The sequence below is a fragment of the Mercenaria mercenaria genome, chromosome 19 (genome assembly GCF_021730395.1).
Source record: "Mercenaria mercenaria strain notata chromosome 19, MADL_Memer_1, whole genome shotgun sequence".
NCBI classification, from domain to species: Eukaryota; Metazoa; Mollusca; class Bivalvia; order Venerida; family Veneridae; genus Mercenaria; species Mercenaria mercenaria.
Window position 1 is genome coordinate 13,908,591 of NC_069379.1, and position 26,679 is coordinate 13,935,269.

General features: G+C 33.7%; 1 protein-coding gene across 34 annotated transcripts in view; it reads left to right on the forward strand.

Moving 5' to 3' along the window:
- LOC123542726 (uncharacterized PE-PGRS family protein PE_PGRS3-like) overlaps nt 1-26,679 on the forward strand; it is an 84,239-nt gene that overhangs the window by 7,424 nt on the left and 50,136 nt on the right. For 29 of the 34 annotated variants that reach the window (XM_053531963.1, XM_053531950.1, XM_053531957.1 and 26 more), the window contains exons 3-4: nt 6,394-6,450; nt 22,365-22,733. In XM_053531963.1, the coding sequence (XP_053387938.1) occupies nt 6,394-6,450; nt 22,365-22,733 (426 nt within the window). Of the gene's footprint in view, nt 1-6,393; nt 6,451-8,699; nt 8,745-10,784; nt 10,857-16,940; nt 18,297-20,054; nt 20,451-22,364; nt 22,734-26,679 lie in introns of all 34 variants that reach the window. The other 5 variants (XM_053531980.1, XM_053531981.1, XM_053531978.1 and 2 more) reach the window with 5 other exon arrangements.

Genomic DNA, 26,679 nt, shown 5'->3' on the forward strand with positions numbered 1-26,679 from the left:
TCTCCTAATTAAATTAGAAATAGGATATTAGAAAAGACAGAGTTCAAATACATTTATATGATAAATTATTTGATTTGTTGGTGACCTTCCACGGAAATATGAAGGGTCTGTTTGATAAAATTTGTGCGAGGTATTAGCCGAATTCCCACATTTATGAAACTGACCCGACATATTTCCATGGAATGTTAATAGACATTAAAACTCTACTGACTCTCTAAGTATATGTAGGGTGTTACCATGTGACCCACGTATAACCAATAAAAATGCTATAATTGTTTTTCAAGGAAAAACAAAATAAAGTCACCATTTGATTGGCAGGACAGAGTCAATGCTTAATAAACAAGTGCTATTCCATCGCGAGTTTATGACCTTTCTAGACGTTTTGTCCATCAGTATCCTATAGCAGTTTTACGACTTTCTTCCAAACATGAAACACTTTTTAACTGCCAGTATACACAGCGAAATAATGACTTTTACTACAAACATTGAAGACTTTTAACTACCGGCAATATTCAGCGGTAATATAATTTTTAACCTATATGAAATATGATTTAACTACACTATTTTGACCTTTGTTTTAATGTATTAGAGTAATCATTTGTCATCATGGTTTTATTTTTATGGCACCATGAAAAAACATTCCAGAGTTTTAAGATGAAGTATGACATTTATTGTATACATTAACTACGTAGAAACTACAAATATTAGGAGACGATTCTACGACTTTCCAGACTGCGTAACTAACTAAACAAATATTACTATCAGCATTACAGGAAACGTGGCTGAATATTTATTCTTATTTAACCTTCCCCCACTTCAACCCCTCTCCCAACCCTTTCTACCCCGTACCTTTTCCGCCCCCTCTATCTATATTCTGCATAAATGCATAAAATTACAATGTACTTGCTGGTTTTTTTAAGCAATCCGTCTGTAATATTTTTCCGTTACAGCTTCTTTTTGTTGTGGGCCTACTTTGCAAATGCGTGGCTCTGAGGCTGTGTTTGTGGTGCTCTGTGCTACCGAGAAATCTACCCTTACCTATTATTATACAATTATCGACTTTTTCATAGGTTGATATCAACCTATGAAAATGTCAATAATTGTTTTATTACATGAATAAATGTATAGTCAGTCTTGTTATTACAATCGTATCTTTAATAAAGAAATAAGGAATAAATTTAGACCAAATCAGGTTGATATTGGTTTTCCAAGCACCTACTTCGATCTTTTTTTTTATTTTTGGTCTATTTATAACCCAAGATAAGTTGATATGATTTGTACTCATTACTTTTCGAACCGTTTTCAGCCAATCAGAGAAACAATAGAATTCAGTCATGTAATAATATCTTTTACGTTTCATCTACAGGATCTGTATTACAAAATACATTTGTATATCACTATGTGACTTCTAGTATGATTTTGAGATGTAGATACAAGACATACTTTAAAACTACTTGAATTTAAGATATCCAATGGTTATGTTTCACTAAAATATTTGATATTTAGATATTTACTTCAAATGTAGAAAATCCTCATCAAATATAATTTTAACATTCCTTAAGATATCAATAATGTGTGCTGAGCTACATTCATAATTAAATGTCATTCAGCAGCAGTCGAGAGTTTAAAAAAAAACTTCCAGTTAATAGCGGTAGTAAACATTTATACTGTGTCTAGCTATACATGTTTATTTTTAACCTAATGCGTACTGTTACTGTACATAAAAACGTGTTACTTTTATGTTGACATGAACTATATGTATATATAGTATTTGTTCCTGTTTTCAAATATGAAATTTAGATTTAGATGTAGTGTACTTTTAAGTCATCATGTATGAACTTTATTGCACACATTAAAGGCATTTTATTTGCCAATATTCGACAACGACCTATTAATATTTGCTGCAAGCATGCAAGACTTTAGTATCTATTTACTGCGATAATATAAACATTATAACCGCCAATGCATACTAGTACGTTTTACCAGCCAGTGTTCTACTTCTGATTCAGTTGTAAAACTTACCACAAACACGTGAAACCCAGTGATTAATTTTCAAAATTTAATAATTGTGCTGCTTTCTCTTGCGAACGTAGGATACTGTTAAATGTATGCTACGGAAAAGAAACGCAAAATAAAACGGGAAAAGGGACGATAGGCATTACATTGGTTGAGGTCGCTGATTTCGGAACACTTTCTCCTTGCCCATGTTGGTTGAAACCCACTCATGAGCTTTACAATCTTTTCATGTGAGGAAGACATCCAGCTTCAATTGAGACAGCCATTAGGCTTGAGGATCGGTGGTTCTCCCATGTAAACATACACGCCAGAAATGTCCAGAGAGGCAACTGGGATTTGCAAGCGGCAACTGTCGCATAGATTTAATGTCACAGAATTGTGTCTATGTGACTATAAACCTTTAACATCTAAAATACTAAATATGCACAGACAAGCAAGACACATCATTATTCACTTGTTTACATGTCCAAGGAGATGTGTTTTTATTGTTTTCATTAATTAGGCGATGAATTGAATGAATTGCTTGAGTGAACTAGGTAATAAAAATGTGTGGGGCATACTTCTTTTTCAAGTATGATGAATTAGTTTGGACTAATAGCGTCATATATTTACATTAATTCATAACACTTGCGACATTACATCTTAACTAGAAACGTATTTTATTTCAAAAAAGGGAAAAACACACAACTTAAAATATTTATGAGGAACGCGCACTTTGCTTACTAATGCTAAAAGGATGGGGCTGCCGATTGGTGAAAGTTGCGGACTTCAAAACACAAGCCTCTCTCAAATAGGGGAAAGTCGGTGGCTCTACCCAGGTACCTGCCCATGCCTAAAGCAATACCCGCCTTGGGCACCTAGGCCCTCCTCCAGTCTGGTCAAGATCCATGCCGTTCGCTAACGGTTTCTCTAATTACAATAGGCTTTGAAAGCGAACAGCATGGATCCTGACCAGACTACGCGGATGCACATGCTGGTCTGGATCCATGCTGGTCGCAAACCCACTATGTTGGTTTTCTCATGGCGCGGCTCATATATTACTTACACCTGCACATGCTTTCTCAATTTCAAACTCTCGAGGCATGATGCTTTATCTCTTCTATCTGGTATGGAAATTTGCTGTAATTAACTGAACAGTCAGTTAACTGCTGTGATGATTTATCACAGTAACTGTCACGAATGTCCCAAACTTGTCAGTGTAAACTCAAGTTATCAAGGTATAAAATAAGTTCGGTCCGGTCGTCGCACTTGCATGACTTACTCGTAAACTGTTATAAAGTAATGAAATCTAAGATGATCCTTCAAAAGCATAGATTTAATAAACATAATAAAACAAAGCAAAATAATAGTAGTTTCGGTTTAAAATTATTTGCTTAAAAGAGTTTTTGAAATGTGCTCCCCCCCCCCCCCCCCCCCCCCCCCCACACACACACACATATACATACTCCCCTCGTTCTCGGTTAATTTACTACACATATATATTGAATGGACGTCTTGATTCGGAAGCAACAGAACATATAAACATATAAAAGCACGGCAACTGAAGGCTGTTTGTTAAACAACCATATTAAGAAGATCACCCAGACGCTTTCAAATGCAGCTATGCTACCAGACTCGGTTTGATTTAGGTTATTCATGAGAGAGTATAATATGTGTGATACCTTCTTTAAATTATGTTGATGTATTGTATGCATTTCAAAATATTGTTTTAATTGTACTATGCAGATTGACTCAGATGATGACTATAAACAGTGATTATCGTAATGAAAACATGAGCTGCTAGAATTAAAGAGAACTAAAAAATTACTTGTGACAAGGTCTGCTAGAATATAAAAAACTACAAGAACTTCTCACATGCTTTGCCAGAATTTAATAAAACTACTGGACGAACATGTAACAACGTATAACAAGAAATGCTAAAATGTTACCGGCAAAACTTTTACAAGAACATTGTAATAAGAAATGTTATAATTAAAAGAACTACACGTAACTATAAACAAGTGTAACCATGAATGCTAGAATATAACAAAACTGCAGCAAACACCAACAGCATTAAGAACAGTATGAAAAAAATATGAAAATATATAACAATCACGTTTCAAGGATCTAAACAAAAAGTTGTAATGAAAATATATTTCAGTGGATGTGGAAGTTAACAGAATTAAAAGGTTGCATGTTGGAAATTCATTGTTCAGTTAAAAACATAGATATTTTCTTGCGCGGGAGTTAAAGAGACTTGATCAGTGTAATAATTAAAAGCTCATTTCTTTCGATTGTTTTTGCTATTCTGAGCTCATACTCCTACACCCTTGCAAGAAATTACAACTGCGTAGTTACAGTTTTTTGGAGGTGCAAAAATCTTAAGTATAAAAACAATTATTCGCTTTAAAACTGTTTGCTTTACTCCAAGACATTTGTCTCATATAAAAAATTTCTTGACGAAAATATGACATTTGTGTTCTTCAAAAAATGAAATTTCATTGTTAGTCGCCATTCAGCGAAAATGTCAACCTGTCACTTCAGAACATTGCACGCAAAAATACTTTTTTAATGGTATGCTTTAAAATGTACTTGTTCACCAGACTGGAATAAATGGTAACCTAAAACGCCGTGTAATGACCTTATTATTTAATGTCATGATGTATTTGAGTAATAAATTATGACGCCAGTAAATCCAGGTCACGTGGTTACAGTATATTAGTTTTTTAATGTCTCATCAATACACATCATTTAAAAATACAGTTCACATGATAAATGAAGTGAATTAGTTAAGGAGACAACATATTTTAAGAACAATTCTCGAATCTTAATTAAGGATACACAGTATAGTAGTTGAACAAATCTCAAATCTTAGTTAAGGAGACATCAAATTTAAAAACAATTCTAAAAATATAACTCAAAATAAACATTCCGTAATATCCGGAGATTGCCGACATTGCATTCTGAAAATACACAATTCGCCGATTGTCGAATATCATCATTTCTCATGTTTTCCCCATTCAGTTAAACTGTTAATTTGTAACTTGATTAAAATTCAGACTAATGTTGCAGCTGCTATATGATGGCCACCTGGTAACTCTACAAGTATCCATGAACGTCATTCTTATTTCCCATTAAACATTAATTTTATGAAAGATCAAAAGACCTGCCACCATTAAATGTATATAAAATAAAGACCAACCCACATTAAATACATTAAATATATCAAAATTTAACATTGAGCCTGCTGGCGGCAAGACATTCTGCCTTTGCGACCAGTGCAGACCAAGATCAGCTTGCACATCCGTGCAGTCTGATCATATTCTGCACTGTTCGCTATTCAGTCAGTAAATTTTCAGTGAACACCCCTTCGATTAATAAATGATATTGCCAAAATTGAATGTTGGACCAGTTCATTTTAGAAATTTAGGTTAAGTGTTAAAGACCACAAACATTAAATAAATGATGATTCAAAATCCACAGAAAATGTACTCTGTCAAAAAATTTTGTTAACTTATCCCTGTTAGCAGAAAATTGGTAACTAAATATACAAAGTAATATTTATTGTTTTAAGGAAATAGATCGATGACTTGCCCGGCCGATTTATTAAAGTTTAAAAGAAACAGCAAGAAGTCGCGGTATTATGTGACAAATCGTTCACGCAATTGTCTTACAAAAAGGTAGGAGTAAATTGCTTAGTCGAAGATAATCATATGTTTATTAAAACGAATTTAACATGTGTTTTTTGAAATCTTTGACAAATGGTAGGTTATATCAAACCTTGCACGTGTAGGTCTAGACTGTCTCCCGTCCCTATATTTGTTCTGTCTTTATTTCTCGTATATAAGTTTTTTCCATTAACAGTAGAAGTAATTCCAGCGGGTTGTTTTTATAATGACATTTTGTATTCCACCGGTTTAGCCATCACATAAAATGTGCAATTATAGACGCTTAAAATTTACTAATAAAATATTTGCAGTATTTAAAAAGAAAATAACCATGCAGCCAGGGAACCAGACTAGTGTAGGTCAGGTTAGCAGGTCGATAAAATTCGAAAAATAGCAAAAGAACGGTTCGTTAAAAGTCAAAAGTCTTTAATCTGTCCTCCATGTGCAGCCATATAGGGTAAGATAATGCGGCATAAGTACAGGTACCATTTGAAAGACTGTTGTAACTCTAATTTAAATTAACTCATAAGTTTAATATTAAAAGAGGCAATGGAGATCCCTTTAATTCATTTTTGCTTGGAATATAATAATATATCACTGACAGTCGTTTTTTTTATTCACTAATTTTTGGAATTTATTTTCAGTTTCATCCGCCATTATATCAAATGCTGAGCACTAACTACTTATGTGCATTTTTATTAGTAAACGCATAACATATTTTTTCTTTCAGCTCGTGCACAGCCTAAAAAGACTGCATGGGCAGCAGCTAATGCCGGAATGGGTTTAGGTAAGTACTGTAGATAAGATAATGATTGGCTGTTAGGACTATTTGTCACATGTAAAAATCATAATGATTGGTTACTGTAAAAATAACCACATCTTAGATTTGTTTCGATTGGATGTCATTTAAAATTGACCACACACCCCATATCATAAACAATATGCTTTTAGGTTTTTTTACTATATGACTACAACTACTCATCTATCTCACTAATGTTTCGCGCGATCATATTAGTTATAGATTCATTGCTTTATCTTTCTTGCTCCCCAGTAACTGTTGTGAAATGTGGAATAATAATTCGTTTTTCCTGACCAGCAAAACAATACACCATGTCCGATCTGAAACCTTCATTTAAATGCTAACATGCATAGCTCGTGTGAAAAACATGTGGTGCTTACCTCACTTTACTTGACCATTATTTGGCCAGAGACCATTATTGGGCCATATGACAATTATTGGGCCATATGACAATTTTTTGGGCCACATTCACATTAAGTTGTCTTAGTCATTTTATCAGACATTTTACATTCCTTTTGTTTCTAAATTACCTAGCCTTTTTTTCATGATTTCTATAAAATAATATTTTACGGAAACCAAATTTCACGAACATTGAAAATGCAATAAGGAGAATGATAATTCTAAGATATTATGATACCCTGTAAGGATATCATAATACATTGAAATATCAATACTATTAGCTGCTTGGTGTAAAAGGAAATCAAGAAGGTCCCGCACTAGTCAATTTATTAATACATCGGTCTATTCAGCTACATAATCCTTACAGCTTTGCACACGCACTATTTGTGGGCGCGCGACCTAACCACGTGATATAATTCTGCAATGAACGTCTGCGAATAGCAAATTTGTCTTCCTTTTTTAAACAGTGTTTACCATTCAAATATTAGGCCTTTTTAATTTCTAATTCAGCATCTTAATTAATGTTAAATTTGAACTCGTCTCTTTCGCATTCGCATTTTGTAATTGTTTTGTTAAAATATTCCATTGCTTCAATATTTCAACCGGAACGATGCTGTTTAAAAATATTGTTTGTTACAAAAGCAGACAGAAAGGCGTTTTGAATTAGAAAAGAGATAAATTGATGTTTCACACAGAATTTTGGTGATTTTTGAATTAGAACATGTTCTTTCGATTTTAAGGACGGGAAATCATCTCACACACTACCCTTTTTACAACTTGATTTTTAAAGTGATGCTTTGACTGATATTGGCTCGTGACTAAATTCTATAAATTCTTATGTCTTAATGATTACAATATATATCAAAATTCTTCTTTGTATCAGATGTTAATCCGCCATATTTAAATTTTCAAATACAATATCACGAAATATTCTCTGTGAAATTTTATTTTATTATCATTTTGTCGCGGGCATACCAGAATACTCACTTTGGCTACGTTTGCGCATGTGCAGTGTAATTGCAAAGCGGTCTGTCTAACTGTTATGTGTGTATTCTAAAATATGTATTTACTCAAACAGACAGCTGGTCTTAGAATATTACATGACAAACCTTCTACGCAGTATGCATGCAGTTTTATCTAATATTGTAGTTAAAGACATTACGCGACCTATATATTCTAACGTTTTATTAATATTAGCGTTAGCTACTTTTTCCTGTTTAAAGCAAGGTTGACTAAACACACACTTTCCTGCCTATGTCTATTTTTAAAATTTCAATTTGATGATAAATATTTGTTAAAAATAATATTATAATAGTGTTCCCTCGGTACAATAATATCCTCCATAGTGGAGAGAATGTGCCGACGTTAGAATTTAACAAGAGTCGCGTAATGTCTTTAAAAGGAAGTGTTGAAATTTGGTTATGTATGTTGGCCAAATCAGATATCTTATGCATTTGTTTACCATTACATACGCTGGATTTATTTACCCATGAAATAAAAGATCATAAGCTTCCTTTTTATTAGATCTCTTATAACCTTGATAAGGTGGTAATCATTCAAAATGAATTTATACAGTTAACGTTATACATGCACAATTATTCTACTGCTGAATACAATCACCTAGCTGTCATTGAATATTGTAATATACATGTATGTAGTGTAACCATTTTAGTAGAAAATTCCATGTGCAAGTAGTTTTTCACGTGCTGCTGTATGAACACTCCCACATGTGTTGCTTTGCAATGGCGCTTGACACGTGCTAGTACACTTGAAGCGTTCGTTCTGCACTGCTTAATGTTGCCAAGCGTCTTACATCACCGATGACGTCATTATTTCAGACGGGGTACCAGTTAGTGCTATGTCTGTGAAAGGAAAAAATGGCGGTAAGTGCCGGGTTGCCCGTATGTTGCTTTAATGTGCCCTGTCGAAGTGCGACCGCTCAATTATGGTCATGGGGTCAGACAGTCTTTACCATTATTCTAGTCTTTATCGCTGATTCTAGATAATGTTTTATGATAGGTAGTCTATTTATAATAACTTCACATGGGAGTAATTTGCATTTTTGTCTAAAATGTTTTTACCTCTGGAGGAACATTAAAAGAGGAGTACTGTTTCTGAATTCATTAGTTTAATTTTTAAAAGTCCTTGACTCATAAGCTAGTATTTTGACTACATAAATTTCTCACACCAAACACGGATTGCGATGCAAACATTGCATTAAACGCGAAAAGACTAGTGATAAAGGAGAGATGTATGTGTGACCCGCATTACCTGCTTTTTTACGTTCCGTTAACTTCTGGAAAAGGTCTTAGAATATTACAACGTGTAACATAATACTTTCTAACACCGATTGAAACTTTAATATCATTACTATAACATTCACGTAACTATTACAATGTTTATTAAAAGATCTATGTTTTAAATTATTTGACGCCTAATGGACTTTTGCCAAAAATCATTTTTAGAAACGAAATATTACTGAATCAGTCATGCAAAACTGTTTTAAACTTCAACATTGCCAACATGATGACAATATGTTTTAGTATTTTGTTAATCAAGTCTAAAGTAGTTCTACATGTTTCATAAATCGGAAGTGACGGCGTAAAGCTATTTATCCAATAACGTAAAATAAAGCCTGGATTTGGCGTAAGGAATTGAAATTCAGTGTATAAACTGATTGCAACCGCTACGTAATTTTATTACAGCGGCAACGTTACTATCTTTCTAAAGTTAAGATATGAAATCAAAACATCTGACACGTCAAAAAATTCCAAAAAGTCTTAAAATCAGCTTGAAATGCAGAGAGCTCTTTTATCTTTGGCAAATATCTCAAAAACAAGCATAGAAACCTATATATTTTATTTCGCCATATTATAGGCCATATATTCGTTTACGACAATGAGAAGTTTCATTAATATCTAAATTGTAGAAAAAGTTCTATTCTCGAAAATTTAAAATTGGGATTTTCCCATAGACTCCATTATGAAAACTTGTGTACAGTCATCAGTCTTCAACTCGCTCTACCAAAAAAATTGAGCACATGATCCTATCTTGTTTGCTTACCAAGTTTTCTCAGTATATTCTGTTAATCAAAGTCCTCATTGTAGAAATAAATTTGATCCAAACGTGCGGATCTACCTTAACTAATATCTTACCTGCTGAATCGAAATGTGCTTCTGAAAGTGAATCGTTTTACTGAAAAATCTAAATTCTTGCTAAGCCTAATGTAACCTAATTTTTTTTTTACTATTACTAAATCGAAATATATCTTTGACACTACCTTCTTTCTGAAAATTCGACTGACTTACCAAACATAATGTAACATTGTGATTGTTCATATTCGCTACTGAAATGAAAAGTACCTAGGAGAATTTATCTTCTTACTGTTATAAAGGCTGTTTCTAATATTTTGTACTGAATCTGTTGACACTGTGCCATTTTTCTGTCAAACCTGATCTTCATTACTTCTCCTTGTTCTTCTTTATTACTGAATCGAAACACTTTTTACATGACAATTCAGATAAACGGCTTCTGTTGCACCGTTACTATTTTTAAACCTTTTACTACTGACTCTGTAGCACCGTTACTATTTTTAAACCTTTACTTCTGAGTCGGTGTGTTGCTAGCACTGCGCATTGTTACGATAGTGCTACTATTACACGCTGATGTTTTGTTTTCACTTCTAATTCAAAAAGTTTATTATTTTTTAATTTGTCATTTTTCTAATATGTTGTGTTTTGCTTCATACACTAATGTTACGCACAGAAATACTTTTTTTACACTACACAATGCTTTATCCTTTAATGATTGTCTTGTGTTTTACATGATTTGCATTTGCACCGGTACCGTTATGTGAACAATTTGCATGGGTTTTCCTTGTGTTTTCCACATAATTCGGCTACTGGTTTGTGAACACTTTGCAGGTAAACCAGCTTCAGCTTCTGCATTAGACCCACGCCATTATCTAAAACTGTTAATGAAACAAAATGATAAAGGTAAAAATATGATATCCATATTATGATTTTGTAAAGAATGGCAGTTACAAAACAGAGAACCAAATTTATTGTCTTTTAAGAATAACATTAGCTTAATGTACTGAACATTTATACATTTAAACAATTTTATGGCATTTGCACAAATATGTCCTCCTATTTAAGGTAGAAGATGGCAATCCGTGCTTTTACATTTTGTGCGTACTCACCTTAACCTGTCCGGCATTCTCCGGTCGTAAACGAAGCTTATCGCTCACATACCGGAGAATGCCGAAGAAGCGTACAAAGATTACGGAAATAGTTGCTTTATACTACGTATGTTAATAACATAAATTCAGTATGAATATTTCTATTTATGCAGTTACGTGCAAAGTAAACGATTTTTCTAACAACTTTACATTTTTGAAAACTCTACTCGATTTCTTAAAATTCAAATATCCAGGCAGGCAATTCAGTAGTGATACTTGTTTTCTATCAAAGTAGTATACGTGTTAAAGTCTGTAAAGTGAGAACAAATTTTAACCCTTACCCAGCTAAATTCCAATTTGGACAGTACCATTAACTGTTAAAAGGGGTGCTTCCCAAAAATATACTGGCTGAATAGCGAACAGTGCAGATCATGATCAGACTGCACGGATGTGCAGGCTGATCATGATCTACACTAGTCGCAAAGACAAAACCAATCATGTCCAGCATGGTTAGGGTTAAAAGATCGACATTCCAATGTAGTCGATGATACACATAAAAACTAATTTCAGAAGATTTATAACTATTCAGCTCAAAGGCACAGAAATGTTAGTTTTACGTCATTTTGTGAAACTTTGGTTTAGGTATTTTAGGTACATGTATATAATACAGATAAATACTTATCACAATACCAAGAAATATTACTGTTTTGCCAATAGTGGAAAGTCTAAAGGAAAATTGATTTATGAACTTTTTGCACGTAACTTTTTAATTTCTTGCTTACAGTTAACAATTCGTTTTTTTTTTTTTTAAAATTACATATATTTAAGCAGAATAAATTATATTTAGGTCGTTTAAAAATCTTTAACAATTTTCAGTCAATCGTTAGTACATATATTTGATATTTTGAATGTCATTAGCCTGTTTTGTAACAATGTCATCTCTTTGAAGTTATATGAAATAAGTTTTATTAAAATATAATTAAATGCATGTATTAATAGTAACAACATTTACTCTCTGCCTGCAAAATGTATTACCGCCCTTGATACAAACTCCTACCTTTTTTCTATGCCCAATGTATATATTAGTTTTTTCAATATAGGCTTTTAGCTTTTGTGATATAAGGCTTCAAGTTGCGCTAGTTAATCTGAAGCTATAGGCTTCACGGTTATAGAAATAAATATGGAGATCAACCTAAAAAGCTCTAGCGTTTGCCTGTCTGTATCTAAGCTCGAAATGAAGTGGCCAATGACATTACATTCGTAATTTTTCATTTTCTTTTCTTTCTTTTATTATTTTTTTTTAATGTTATAACTATACAATGAGGCCTTCGTCGAAGCCTCGTTTAGACGACGACTGCTATCCGCATTGAATATTATAATAATTTAATAGTCCATTCTACGAAGCCTTGTTTTGAAAACTTGCATAATTATTGTAACAAACTTTCTTACAGTCGTGCTTGATATGAAATAAGATTTTTGTTCTTCAGTCATATACCCAAGGCTATTACTCATGCCTGCTTTATGTCCTTATACATCTGCAGTAACTTTATCAGTGTCAAATATAAATATCATTAATATCTTGTTTTCATGTAAATATATCCACCATTACATATGTCAGACTTATGTTCGTAGATGAACACTCTTTTAATTCAAATTTACGGACGCGTGTCCTTTTCAAGAATCTGTGGTAGCGATTGTCGTTCAATATGTATAATAATAAAGTTCCATTTTCTTGAAAAAGACACATGTAGAAAGAATCTGAATTAAAGAGAGTTTTCAATATTTTCCTTTTGAAATATTGCTATAATATTTTTCAGTTATCTGTTCATAGTTGTTTCATTATATTAATCTAAATTGTTTTTAGTATACCTTATCGCATTATTTTCCTTTTGAAATATTGTTAAAATATTTTACCAATATCTGTTCACAGTTTGTTCATTATATTATTCTGAAAATTGTCTTGCAAAACTTTTACATTTCAATTTTTATATTAACGAGCCATAATACGAAGTAACTTTAGTACGTAGGACATAAGAAACACGAGTTTTAGTACTGCAGGTTGAAGTTACATCATAATTTTGTAAACCGACGTTTTGAGTAGACTAATTGCTGGTCCTGAATTCAAAATATAAGTATGCATTTTGTCTTGGAAATAAATATATGTCATTGACAAATTTTTGTAATTGTATGTGCTACAAATTTTTGCATTCATAGGGTTCAAATGAAACAATGATAACATGGCCTTTGTGACAACCCAGACTCTTGGATATCCCGGATCATACTACTATGCATCAAACATTGATTTATAAAATCCTTTGTGTTTTAAACGATGTTTACCATAAATACATAAAATCAAAGTATAACAGATATTTGATATGATATTAATAAATTGTCCGTTTTGTCCCTGATACGATCCGATTCGAGGAGTCCGGATTATTGTCACGTGATCCGGTTTGTCCCATTGCGGTTTGAATCTTTTCTGTTTGTTTAACTTTTAAGACTAATTTTATTTTACTTTATTGGAAAAAAAGACAAATATACGAAACCTCATAAATCGTAAGGAAATATAATATTACCGTAAATACTGTAAAAGCAGAAATTTTCGCGAGGGTTTAACATTCGCTATATTCGCGAGGCTCTACATCTCACAACAATTAATCCTCGCGTTAATATTTACCATTAGTATAATTCGGATTAAAGAAAGATACCATTTGAACAATTTCATGAATGTTAAATCTCGCGAACATATTCAAATTTCAAATTCGCGAAAATTTTACCCAGCAAAAATATGTGCTTTTACAGTATATGGTTAACAAACAATAAAGCTTTTTAGCAGTAAGATAACACATTATTTTTTAATGTACTGTAAAATCGTTTAATTTCGTGGGCATGAAATTTCGTGGTTTGGGTCAAAACGGCAATTTCGTGGGGATATGAATTCGTGAATTTCAATTTTTGAACATAAAATGAATGGGAATTTTACTTGATTGACTCAACCACGAAATCCACGAAAATTAGTCCCCCACGAATATTAATGATTTCACAGTAATTGCAAGTGATTTGTATCGACAATTACAGGTGTTACATATTTTCCTTTCAACAAGTAGCCAATAACACAAGTAGTAAATTAATTAATTAAGAAGCCAGACATAATGCATGGGTTTCTTAATACAGGCCCAGTAATTAGTCAGGGTATAGTTCTCAGAATGGAAAGGAAATTTTACAAACGATGTTTTGAGTGTAATATATCCTTACATACTTTGAAAACTATTTAAAGTATTCCTACAAATGTGGCATTGAAATTGTACATCTATCGGCTATTTACAAATATAACCCAAAAAGCAATCATGTATATCAAATATATATATAAACTAAATCATATAATATCTGTTTAGCATGACAAATGCCTTCTATTAAACATCACATTTCTATTGCGTGACTAAGGGCAGTTAGAAACAACCGCTTTTCATGAATTATTACAACTGTTAACTTCGAAAAAGAAATAACCGGATACACATAAACATGTTCGCAAAATTTCAACCACTCCTGCTGAGAACTATGTCCCTAAACTCTATCACCTCTACAGAATGTCGAATGAGCGACGTTAGAGCATCATCTAGTTCATTAAAATATTTTGCCGAGAATCCCGTTTACATTTTCAGATACTGTATTATTGCTAAACTTTTCGTGCACAACCTTTTCGTGGTTTGAGTCAAAACGACGTTTTCTTTGAGATACGAATTCGTGGATTTCAAATTCTGAACAATTTATGAATGGCAAGTTTGCATGTTCATGGACCAAACCAAGTAATTCAGGAAAATTAGCCCCCTAAAAGAATAAATTATATCGCAGTATCTTTTCTCATGAACCATGTGCCTTATTCAGTAAAACAAGAAAGTCATCTGCATGTAATATTTGAGAATAAAGCATGTTATAATGAAAGCATCTACAAAATGACATATATGAAGGGGTGAAAGGGTTACAAAACGTCAGTACTACATAAAACTGTCATTTAGTTTATGACGAGGCTTAGAGTACACAGAGAGGTACTGATCGCTGTCACGTGCATCTTTAGGGCATGTGGACTCGTACTCAATCAACACTTTGAAGGGCGATCCTCGAATCTATCGGCTCGTTAAGGATGGACTACTATCACCGCTGAGCAATTATTTCATTTCGCAGAACCTGACAAATAGTGGGCAGGAAATACCCAAAGCAGAACAACCGTCAATATTTCACTTTGTGTTAACGCCGCCTTTGAAAGAATCATCAAGTCTCACAGACGTACGGACTACAGAGACACCGATTCTGCAAGCAGAAACAACCACAGATAGCTTTGCATCTTCTGTTTCAAGTGTTTCAATGACTTTAAAATCTGTACGTTCTGTCACATCGCCATATTTGAAAAATTCACGACATGGTTTACATAGATTAACACATGAACAATTAGTACCAGCTGAAGAGACAATTACTGAAACTGGCGGGCAAATCAAACTGAATAATGAAACCATCAGTTCTAAGAAAAACACCAGGTCAAATGCTTTTAAACGTAACACATTTTCAAAGACTCATATTGTAAATAAAGAAAAACATGCAGAGATATCAACATTTCCGAGAAGATTAAATGCCTCGTCAAACAGACCGATTGTGTATGATAGAAAACGGATGTCAAAATCGTCCAAAGCGACCAGCATGGAATCTATAAGCAATGACATATTACAGAAACGAGCTCTTATACAAGCAATCATTAGGTCTCTTAGAGGTGTCAGAGCACATTCAAAAGGTCTACATAGCAAATTACATACCACCACACCGCTATATCTGACGTCCGAAATTCCGACATTAACAACAACAACAAACACACCTGTGATTAGTGAAATAAAGACAGAAAACAAATCACAACCTGATCAAACCTTAGATTTGAAAAATATTAACATGTCAGAAAAACTTTCGGATCCATTACCTTTTGAATCTAGTCCAAGTAATGTCTCCCAAACGTCCTATGAACTATCACTAGCAGAACTATTACCATCGGGAGAAAACACAACAGGAACTTTAAATGCACAAGATTTGGATATGTCTTCTTTAAATGAATTAAAGGTTACACAAACGACACCTTATGCAAACCATTATAACTTGGAGACATTAGTTAGTAAAACAGCTGAATCACATGTTGAAGCTAATAAGTTGTCGAACAACAGTGTGCTGTCACTTGTTAATGCTGTTAAAGTTAAAGGGTTCAATCGTGAACATTTATATAATCAGCATGAAGAACATTTTGCCAAGACATCTACTGCAAACATAGAAAAGTTGACAAATGAGCATTTAATTTCACCAGAAAGGACTGTCAAAACTGGATCACGAGAAATACCAACAATATACTCACATTTTCAAGTTGGATCAAACCCTAGTGTTGGAACTACAGATTCAGGAATCTCTGAAATATACAACCAAACTTTTGCCGACGAATCAAAGGTCAATTTAAGCTCTTCGGCAATAGGTTTGTTGTCTCGAGATAAAGTAGGTGTAAATATTTCTTCAAATGAGAATGCTCCCATATCAGATAGCGGTAGAGTAATTACGAAAGAAGAACAATTAGCTGATCTAACAACTGCTACTAACATGCTTCTTTCAACAACTGACCAGTTGTTTGATCACAAAGGTAAAATCATTAATAATACTTCGGTAGGCATTACGCATGCGTCAAGTGAACGTTTAAATCAACGTCATGAACTAGCGAATTTCGCTTTACCTACAAGCACAGTACTGTCAACACACGCCCCATTCCTTAGGCATGATGCAATAACAACCATGACACCAACACACAAATCTCTGTTTCAGACAAAAGATACACATACTGACACATTACCATTTATTAAACTCGCTTTTACATTTCCAGCCACTATTAATAACAAGCACATTGTACAACATACAGAATCCTGGCAACAGGCCACCGATCCAACGACCATACAGCCATGGATAAAAGAAACCCAAACACCAACTTGGAATCCAACACCGAAACCACATGCAGACTATGGATGGGGAAAAGAAACAAAACCACCACAGGTACCGGCTGCTACACACGCACCAGACTATAGATGGGAAAAAGAAACAAAACCACCACAGGCACCGGTTGCTACACACGCACCAGACTATAGATGGGAAAAGGAAACAAAGCCACCACAGGTACCGGTTGCTACGAATCCTACACCACTACCAAAATACGTTATACCGCAGGGATGGGACCAACAGAACGATACAACAACACAGAATATGCAAACAACTTTATATGTATCTGCTACAGACACACCTTCCAATGAAACATACGCACCCTCCGTAGAACAAGGAGGACATGCATTAATTTCGTCGTGGATGGACAAACATGCCCACGTGTTTGGAGAACACGGTGCAGCAATAACTTACAAAAACGCCACAGCGGAAACGACTACTGCTTTATATTCTAAAATAATGACGGAAGTTGAGGCAATGGCTCGTAGAAATCCATTATCTCAGACACGGACGTCAAAAATGCCTTTAGAGACTAAGAAGCAAAGCATTCTAATGCAAAGTCTTCCAAATTTTTCCCAATTGCTTATGCAAACCCCAGATGCAAGTTTAATAAGATTTGAACGTCTTCTTCTTATGAAAACTCTTGCGGGACTTGTAAGGACAATGGGTATGCTTCAGAATTTTATTCTTGAATCAAGAACAACAGCACCGAAATCGGTTCCAACTACTCCAATGACAACTACAACGACAACCATGCCCCCAAATACAACAACCATCCCCACTACAACAACTACGCCTACAACAACTATGCCTACAACTACAACAACTACGCTTCCAACTACAACAACCACGCCTGTGGTTACAACAACTACACCCCTAGCTACTACCACTACAACAGCCGCGCCTACAAGTCCTACGACTACGACTACGACCACGACCACGACCACTACAACACCACAGCCAACCTATGTCGCTGAGACAAACAATCAACCATTTTTTCCTCCTAAACCTCCTCCACAACCATATCTCCCGACATACGATATTCCCGAGCAAAACACTCACTACAATGATATGCACCAGAATACAAATGTTAATGACATAAGTAAAAGTTCATTTAGCCAGACAACAGCGGAGATCACAGCTGGTCCTGTTCCACCGACAAACGAAATAGCGAAAATTAAAGAGATTCCTTCGGCCAACGAGAGATGGGCCAAAGCTATTGCATTCGTCAGAAAATATGTTTCAGGTTAGCAGCTATCATAGAAAACATGAAGGTTTGCGGTGCTGATAATATAATTCCAATTGCAGCTAACATAATGCGTTAATGTAACAGAGCTCTTGGTCTGTGTAGACCTCTTTATGACGTTGCTGAAGACGATATAGTTTAAAAAAAAAACTGATTGAGAATGTAAAGACTTAAAATACTGTTTGAAAGTAAACTTATTCGACAAACATTTGTCAGAGACTTTGCAAACAGTATGCTGCCATTACAAGGGCTCTGAAATTTATGTCGCTATGTAATTGTTTGTTAAAATGCATCCCAGAACTGATCTCTAACTTGTCGGCATAACATTTAACATATGCTTTATTTCCTGTTTTGTTGGAATGCAGCTATTGTTTGTTTTTTAATAGCTTAAAAATTGATAACAGTTGTTTAAGTTTGAAAGTTTCTGCAAAAACACGCATGCGTAAATGATAGTGCGCGAAGCAAACATTACAGCAAAGCTAGAGCGTTGAAATTAATTCGAGAATAACGTGCTAGTAATAATATGAAGCATTAAATTACTGGAATTTTTGTCCTGTATACATCCATTTACCATTCCAATCAATGTACATCACAGATATTATTGATATTTTTTCTTTTATTGACGTATTATATTCTGTTTGGTTAAAATAATATAATCAGTTGAAAATAATGTAATTGTTACACGCCCTGTTAAGTAATTATTATTATTAAGCATGGTGCAGTCTTCTCGAATGTTAAAAAGATAAGTTAATGTTGTACAAATACAAGACAATGTATTATATTGAATTAGTTAACCTAATTTCAGAAACAAATATTGCTTGAAATAATGTAGAGTTTCAAGTTTTAACGAATGGTACTGTAAAATCATTTAATTTCGTGGGCATGAAATTTCGTGGTTATGGTCTAAACGGCAAATCCGTGGGGATATAAATTCGTGGATTTCAACTTTTGAACTTAAGACGAATGGGAATATCACTTGTTCGTTGGGGTTAAATTTCGTGGATTGACGCAACAACGAAATCCACGAAAATAAGTCCCCCAAAAATATTAATGATTTCACAGTATGTCAATTATTGTTTTAACTTTTTTGAATATATACTTCTTATGCGACCTTTCATTTTTCATAGTTTATCCAGAAGTAAAAATCATCCCAAATGTTCTATTTTTGTCCCTGGTCTGGTAGCGGTACTTAAGGGTTTAACCAGCTGACGGTTGTGGGTTATATGCATAAGGAAATTGTCTATATGTAACAAGTAACAAGTAACAAGGCTATTCAAATTACAAGGTCTGTGGTCATACCACAGCTGCATGTCAGATATTCAGTATGCATCTATCTAAGAAGGCGTGTAACGCTTTATGAGATTTAATTATCTCAAATCTTCAGAAGTTTGTGTACATTTTTATTACATTCAGAAACTATATAAATCTATGCATTTGTGGAAAACACTTTCAAAACATACAGGTTTTTATATTTTCTAAATATAATAAAAAGGTTCCGAATACTGAAGGTCTTAGCGACCAAATTCCATAAAATGTTCTACGGTACCTTAAAATTGGTATGGAAAAGATCAGCTGGTTTGTAAAATACAAAATGTATTTGTTGATTGTCTTTCTGTATTCTGAATATTCAAACACGGTCTAGTATATATGTATAAGTAATATTTTACATGTTTAAAATACTCGGTTAAGGGAAATCTTTTAATATTATTCTGTCATTCAAATACAATTTCTCATTTTGTGAACACATCTTATGCACAGCGATTGCAGACGTAACACGGAAAGAAAAGCATGCCACAGCGTCCTCTGCAAAAAGCGACCATCCGCCGCCGCCACCTATACCAACACAATCTGTAACAAAAGTGTCGGACCTTTCACAAACCCAAACAAATAAAATTTCGGATTTGACAGCTACTAACAGAATCCTATTCACAAAGTCATCTAAAGTTACTCAATCAATGGCTAGTGAGAAATCCGCTAATGTGAACCCTACATTATCAAGTAAATCTCTTGAGAACTTGCTTTCCACGAAGCCAAGAACTCATGTCTTTGACACCCCTTTGAAAGGTCCGACCGATGTTACAAAATATGTTGCGCCTAATTCTGTACCAGCTCTATCCGAATCAGGGCCTTTGACTTCTAGGAGTACTACTAAAGGTAACAAAAGTCCTGCAAAGTACACGCTACGGCAATACCCAGTAAATGATAAAAATACCACTTATATATGCGAACAGCGTGACTAGTTAATCTTTAATATAAATGACTTAGTTATATCAAATACGATTATAATTGAGCCGTACCATGAGAAAACCAACATAGTGGGTTTGCGATCAACATGGATCCAGACCGCATCCGCGCAGTCTGGCCAGGATCCATGCTGTTCGCTTTTAAAGTCTATTGGGTCTGGATCCATGCTGTTCGCAAACCCACTATGTTGGTTTTCCCATGGCACGGCTCATATATTGTCTACACACAAAGTTCGTTTGTCTGTAATAACTGCTTTTCATTTCTGTACAAGATACATTGATGACGCGCAGCATATACATCTCCCTAATACAACAAAAACATAACAGATATCCAATTTTGTATGTATTATTTTGATCTTTTCCCAGAATTAGAGATTAATTTTGTCACATTGTTCATCTTATTATCTTTGCGCTTTGCGCCTGCAAAGCGAGTTAATTTTGTTTGTTTGTATTCGTGTTGCTTTTTGCTTTTGATAGCTTTATGTCTACTTGACTGCTTCCATTAAATTTTTTGCTTTGGCTTGATCACTCAAATTAAGCGGATGTTTTTTTTTTTTTATATTATCTACGCAGATTAAGTAGTCCCATTCATTTCAGATGGCGGTTTTATCTTTCTTTATTGAACCGTAACTAACACAATCATTCAATTCATCCAGTCATTTCAATAGTACGCCTTACGCATGTCCATTCCAAATACCCAGTCTAACTAACAAATATCTAATTATTAACATTTATATTCATGTAAGAAATCACGCATGGTTTTATATATTACAAGTGTTTTATATTATACTGAATACCCTAAATAACTAATATATATCTTACTATATTTTAATCTTTATTTGCATTTATACTTTAATATACTATTTAGTTTGGATTATGATAAAACCATTATTGTCATGGTTTCGATCTATGATTTTACATTATCATAAATTTAATTTTCTGTGTATTTCATAAAATACCCTCAGAACTGTACCATAAAAAGGAACCAAAGATTTGCATACAATTGTTCTGTGTGCGAGTTGTTAGGCCACACATTTGGTATAACTTGTGGAAAATAGATTAAGGCAATTATAAATTCGGATTGTTCTTATCTTATTTTCGGGTATTTGCTTCTTTGATTACCATTCGTATTTCGCGAATGTTTCGGATATTTCCGGTTCGTTCGGTAATTTTTATTTTGGAGTGGTCCCATGCGGAATTTAGTCACGTGATATTAGGTGAGTATAGATACACATATGATCTCAATTATTATTGCTTTGATATTATATTCAGGCAAATGTATATATTATTTTGATATTTGCCGATGCATGATATATTATATTATGAGTATAGTATAAACTAATTCCTGCAAAGTTTGTAAAAAGTTCTGACTTGCCAGAAACGATGTATACCTCTACAAGGTTTGGTTTTATTTGAAACGAACATTTTATAAACTTTGTAATTGTTTAAGATACTTTTAGTATACATATAAACAGCATGCCTGCATGAATGCGTTAAAGTTACTAAGTACTAGGCCAGAAAGCCTGCGAGATGCTGTTGCGTAGTGGTATATGTGCAAAGCTGAAGGGAATATTTATAACGGATTAGGAAGTTATTAGCACCTTGTAAAGGAAGAAACATGAAATATTTACAACATGGTCTCTTTTATCTAGAGTTACAATATTCCAACAGGTAGTGACGAACATTTAGAAATTCACTCATTTTTCTTATACATTCATATCCCAAACATTTTCCCCATCTTGTCAGAAATTTCATGACTGTATCAAATGTATATCATTGACGACCACTCTGTGCGCACCAGCAATATTCAGCTGTTTTCTTACAGGCACAACGGCGCCACCAGATCCGACAGAACATCAAATCAATATGGCTATTGTTGGAATTAACAATGCGAAAACGGAAGCCCAGGCTGCTCAGGCCGCAGCCGCCATATACAGTCCGGCTTTGGACTTGTCTGACAACGTAAAACAGGCCCTTGAGAACAAAATACGCCAGCTTCGCACTCCGGCAGGCTGGCAACACCCAATACCTCCTCCTTTGCCTTTTGGATTTGACGTCATGCACGTGATTATGAATGCCTTCTATGGAGGTCCAGTTACGGCATCACCTATGGCTACGGTTCCAGTAGCTCCCGCGGGAAGGCGCGGACCGAAACGAGGTCCACCAACTTCTATCCGCCGCGGACCTCCTCCAGGTAATAGGCGACGCGGTAGCTCTCAGCAAAATGCATGGCAACCGAATTCTTGGAACGCCGCGAGCACTTGGAATTCTGGTACCGGAACCGGAAATAAGCCGCAACATGGTTTTGGGCCAACTAATACGCAGCAACAATCTGGCGGTTCAGATTGGACACCGCTTGCCAGCAGTAATGCGGATTGGATTAATCCATTTCAATTTTACGATCCGAATGCTAACCCGAATGCTTACCCGAGTCTATGGCTATAAGCAATTTGAAAAACACGCACAAACAATTAATCAGAGGTTCTCCAGCTTTTACGAATGCTTCATGCTTTCAATCTTGCTTCTAAAGGATTTATGTATTTGTAAACCTAACCCAGGAATATTATTTGTTTTGAAGAACTGCAAACGCTTCTGATAAACATGGCTTTTTCTTTGTTAGCTAACTAAAAAAAATATGTTGAGTGCACGCTTGAAGAAACGAACGCAGTTAACTCTTTCAACAGGATTGATTTCCACTTTGATAATGTGATACTTCATTTAAAAATATATATTGTGAAAAACATCTATGATAATGGTAGTTGTCAGTGTTAATTTGACAGTTTAATAAAATATAATTCTTAGCATTTATACATGTAGTGCAGACAACACTGTAATTATTTCGTTTATTGATCCAAAAGCAGGATTCCATTCAGCAGCTTGCTTCCGCTTTATGCAGATTTGCTTTATATCAATGTCTGATTTTGGTGTTTGAAATAAGCTGGTTTCTTGTTAAATCGCAACACGAAGTAGCCAAACGTATTCTACCTTTTTATTATACAGAATAAATTATAAGAAGTTGAATTTAAAAAGAATAAAGTTAGAAAATACAAGATTATTTTCGAGGAAACGACTTGCTTCGACAAAAGAATTAATCTAAATCGTGTTTTGTACATTTTGGTCATCTTGAAAAATTGAAACGATGAGCTGGACTGTGGGATTCGTTTGTTTCATTAGGCGCATTATTCGTTTTGGTAAAAGGTGTCTGTTAAAGTTATGATTTGGAGTTAATTCTGAATTCCATTATCAATAAATATTATCCTACTTTGCCATCCAACACTTTTGGAACTACTTGCAGTTAATTCTGAATTCCATTTTCAATAAATATCCTACTTTGTCATCAACAAATTGAATTCCATCTCTTTTTGAATAAATTTAGATCCTCTTATTTCAAACATCATAAAGAAAAGCATAGCGTGTAGCCAAGTATACTACACATAAACGTATCATATTCATGGGTCCATTTTCACAAAAGCATTTGTCATTTTGTATTAAAAGATAATTCACTACAGCAGCCGCTACCATGGTAAAACAAATTTCAGCAAATATTAAAATGTTATCATTAAATTGTAAAATACAATGTTCATTTCAACTTTACATCTTAATGCGACAAAGCAACACGAAAATGGAAGCCATGCTATATCATAATAGAATGTTATATATTTTTATGCTTATCAGCCATTGGTTCAATTATGTACTAAGCTGATTCAATCTTATTTTGCCATTTTCAAGTTTGAGTCAGCATTAAATGTTAACCTCTTGTTATTTGATACAATATGAAAATTACTTTATTTGCTGTTTTATTCAACAATTTTTGTAAATGTTGTGTCATTAACGTCAGCCTTATTTATCAAGGGTCAAGCATAATACAATCTTTATAAAGTTCCTTTCAGTTATATATTTATCTAAAGGTCACCATAATGGTAGAAGGAAACGTATTGAATTTTAGAGATAGATGTTGTGCGAAACTTCCTGTTTAAAGTTATGGGAAATTTTTTTCTACAGAAATATGTTAAATGTTTGTTTACTGAGAATCCTGAAATAAGTTCAATCAAATTTCAAATTTTATTTTTGGTATCTAAAATGGCTAATTGTCTATCAAAAAATGACTTTTATTTCTATATACAAAATTTATCAATATAATTTAGAAATCTAAGAAGTTCGCACTGCCATCAATGTAGGTTTTGATAGTGATGGTTAATATGAAATGAAATATCTATAAAGGAATTAACCATCTTCTCTGTTATGCAAAAATTGACCAAACAGTAAATTATAATATAAATGTCAGAGCACCATATGTTTCTTATAGCTGTCTTGCTTTTATTATATTGAAACAACCATTTTCTTAACAAAAACGTATCTTAATTGTAATTTATGTCGCTATGTTATTTGAAAATTATGCATCATTGTATAATTGTAGACATAAACTGCGAAAATATGTATATTTATTTGATGAATGATGACAAATACAATCCGCATGATAACGAAGTACTCAAAAAACTAAACGATTACAATATCAAAATTTTCAAATTCAACATTGAATAAACAGACACAACGTCATCGAAAACGCAATTAGCATTTTGAGACAAATGTACGAAAAAACGAAATGTCATTTGTTTATAAACAATTATGATTTCTTCCAAGATAACATTTGGTGCACTGATGTTTACATGTTTTTTGACATAAAAAGGGTCATAACCTGTCAAGGACTGTATTTCTACGGAGAAAAGATACGGATTTGAAACTTTAGTGATAAGTCATATCCATATATCAACCTAGTATGAAACTCTAATATGTTTATATAGAATATTTTAAGGATAACATGGTGTAATAGCCATATTTCGTATCTTGTAACTGGATGGTAATATATAAATGAAATTTGGTCACATTAAAGACATTCAAAATTAAAAATGTTTCACTGAGAGATTTTTCAAATTTTATCATTTTTTGGGGAGATAATCGGTATTGAAGTTAACATTGATGCCTATGGGAAATATATAATTTCTTTGATTATGAGAATCTGAACTTGAATTTCGAGAAACTTTTGCGGTAGAAAGCTGCATTATATGATTCTGATACAAATATCAAAAAGAAATCTAAAATTCCCCGTAGGGAAAAAGGAAAAAATCATTTTTTCTAGTTTTCAGGGGAGATAATTCATGAAAAACCAAAATTATCAGGGGAGGTAATGTAAAGGAAACTTTTGAGAACTTCTGTCACTATATATCTTGTCAATATGCACCTTATTTCTATCGTTTGACATTTTTAAAGCTTACATTATCAAGTTGTATGTAGGCTTTTGGTGAAATTGTGGCCTATTACACCATGTTATCCTTAACATAAAGTAAAGAAATATTTAGACAGAATGCTCGGTTTTGAGTCTAAATCATATCTATATATCAATCTAGTATGAAACTAATATGTTTATATAGAATATTTTAACATAAAGTAAAGAAATGTTTAGACAGGATATTGCTCGGTTTTGAGTCATGCTTAAAGATGTTTCAAACTAGAGCAAACCGGAAAAACTGTTGCTCATCCACAAACAACCTCTATTCCTTCCATTGCAGATTTCACTTTTACAATTAATCAATCTAGAATTGAAAAGAAAATCAGTTTTTTTGTGGGATCATAGATCTAAGCATGTCAGCAAATGTTTTTCATTGATTCTCTGTTTGGTGGGAAAGCATTGGATTTCTATAAGGTGTTAAATATGTTAAATATCTTGTAAAATTACTTATGAACTTTTATTTTGTCTTCAATATACGCATAAAAAATGATATTTGTATTTTAAACATGACCCCTTGGCAGCATTGAAGTCTTACATTTAATGCACAATATCTGTTTTAAAGTCGACGTATTTAACCCCTTTAACACGAAATGTCACATTCCTCTTGATTCTGTTTTCCGTAATGACAATCGACAATTTCCGTTGGAGTCCGTAATTTACGTTTTGTTTACGAATAATATTTTGCAATAGCCTCTTTGTACAAAAAACTATTTTCTTTTCTGAAATACATTTACCATCGAAGCATACCTAAACGTAATTTACCGGATATTGCCAGTTGTTTTTAAGACTTAAAAGTCTTCTAGCAAGGTTGAATATTTATAAGGGTGATGTCAAAGAGTGAAAATATTTAAGT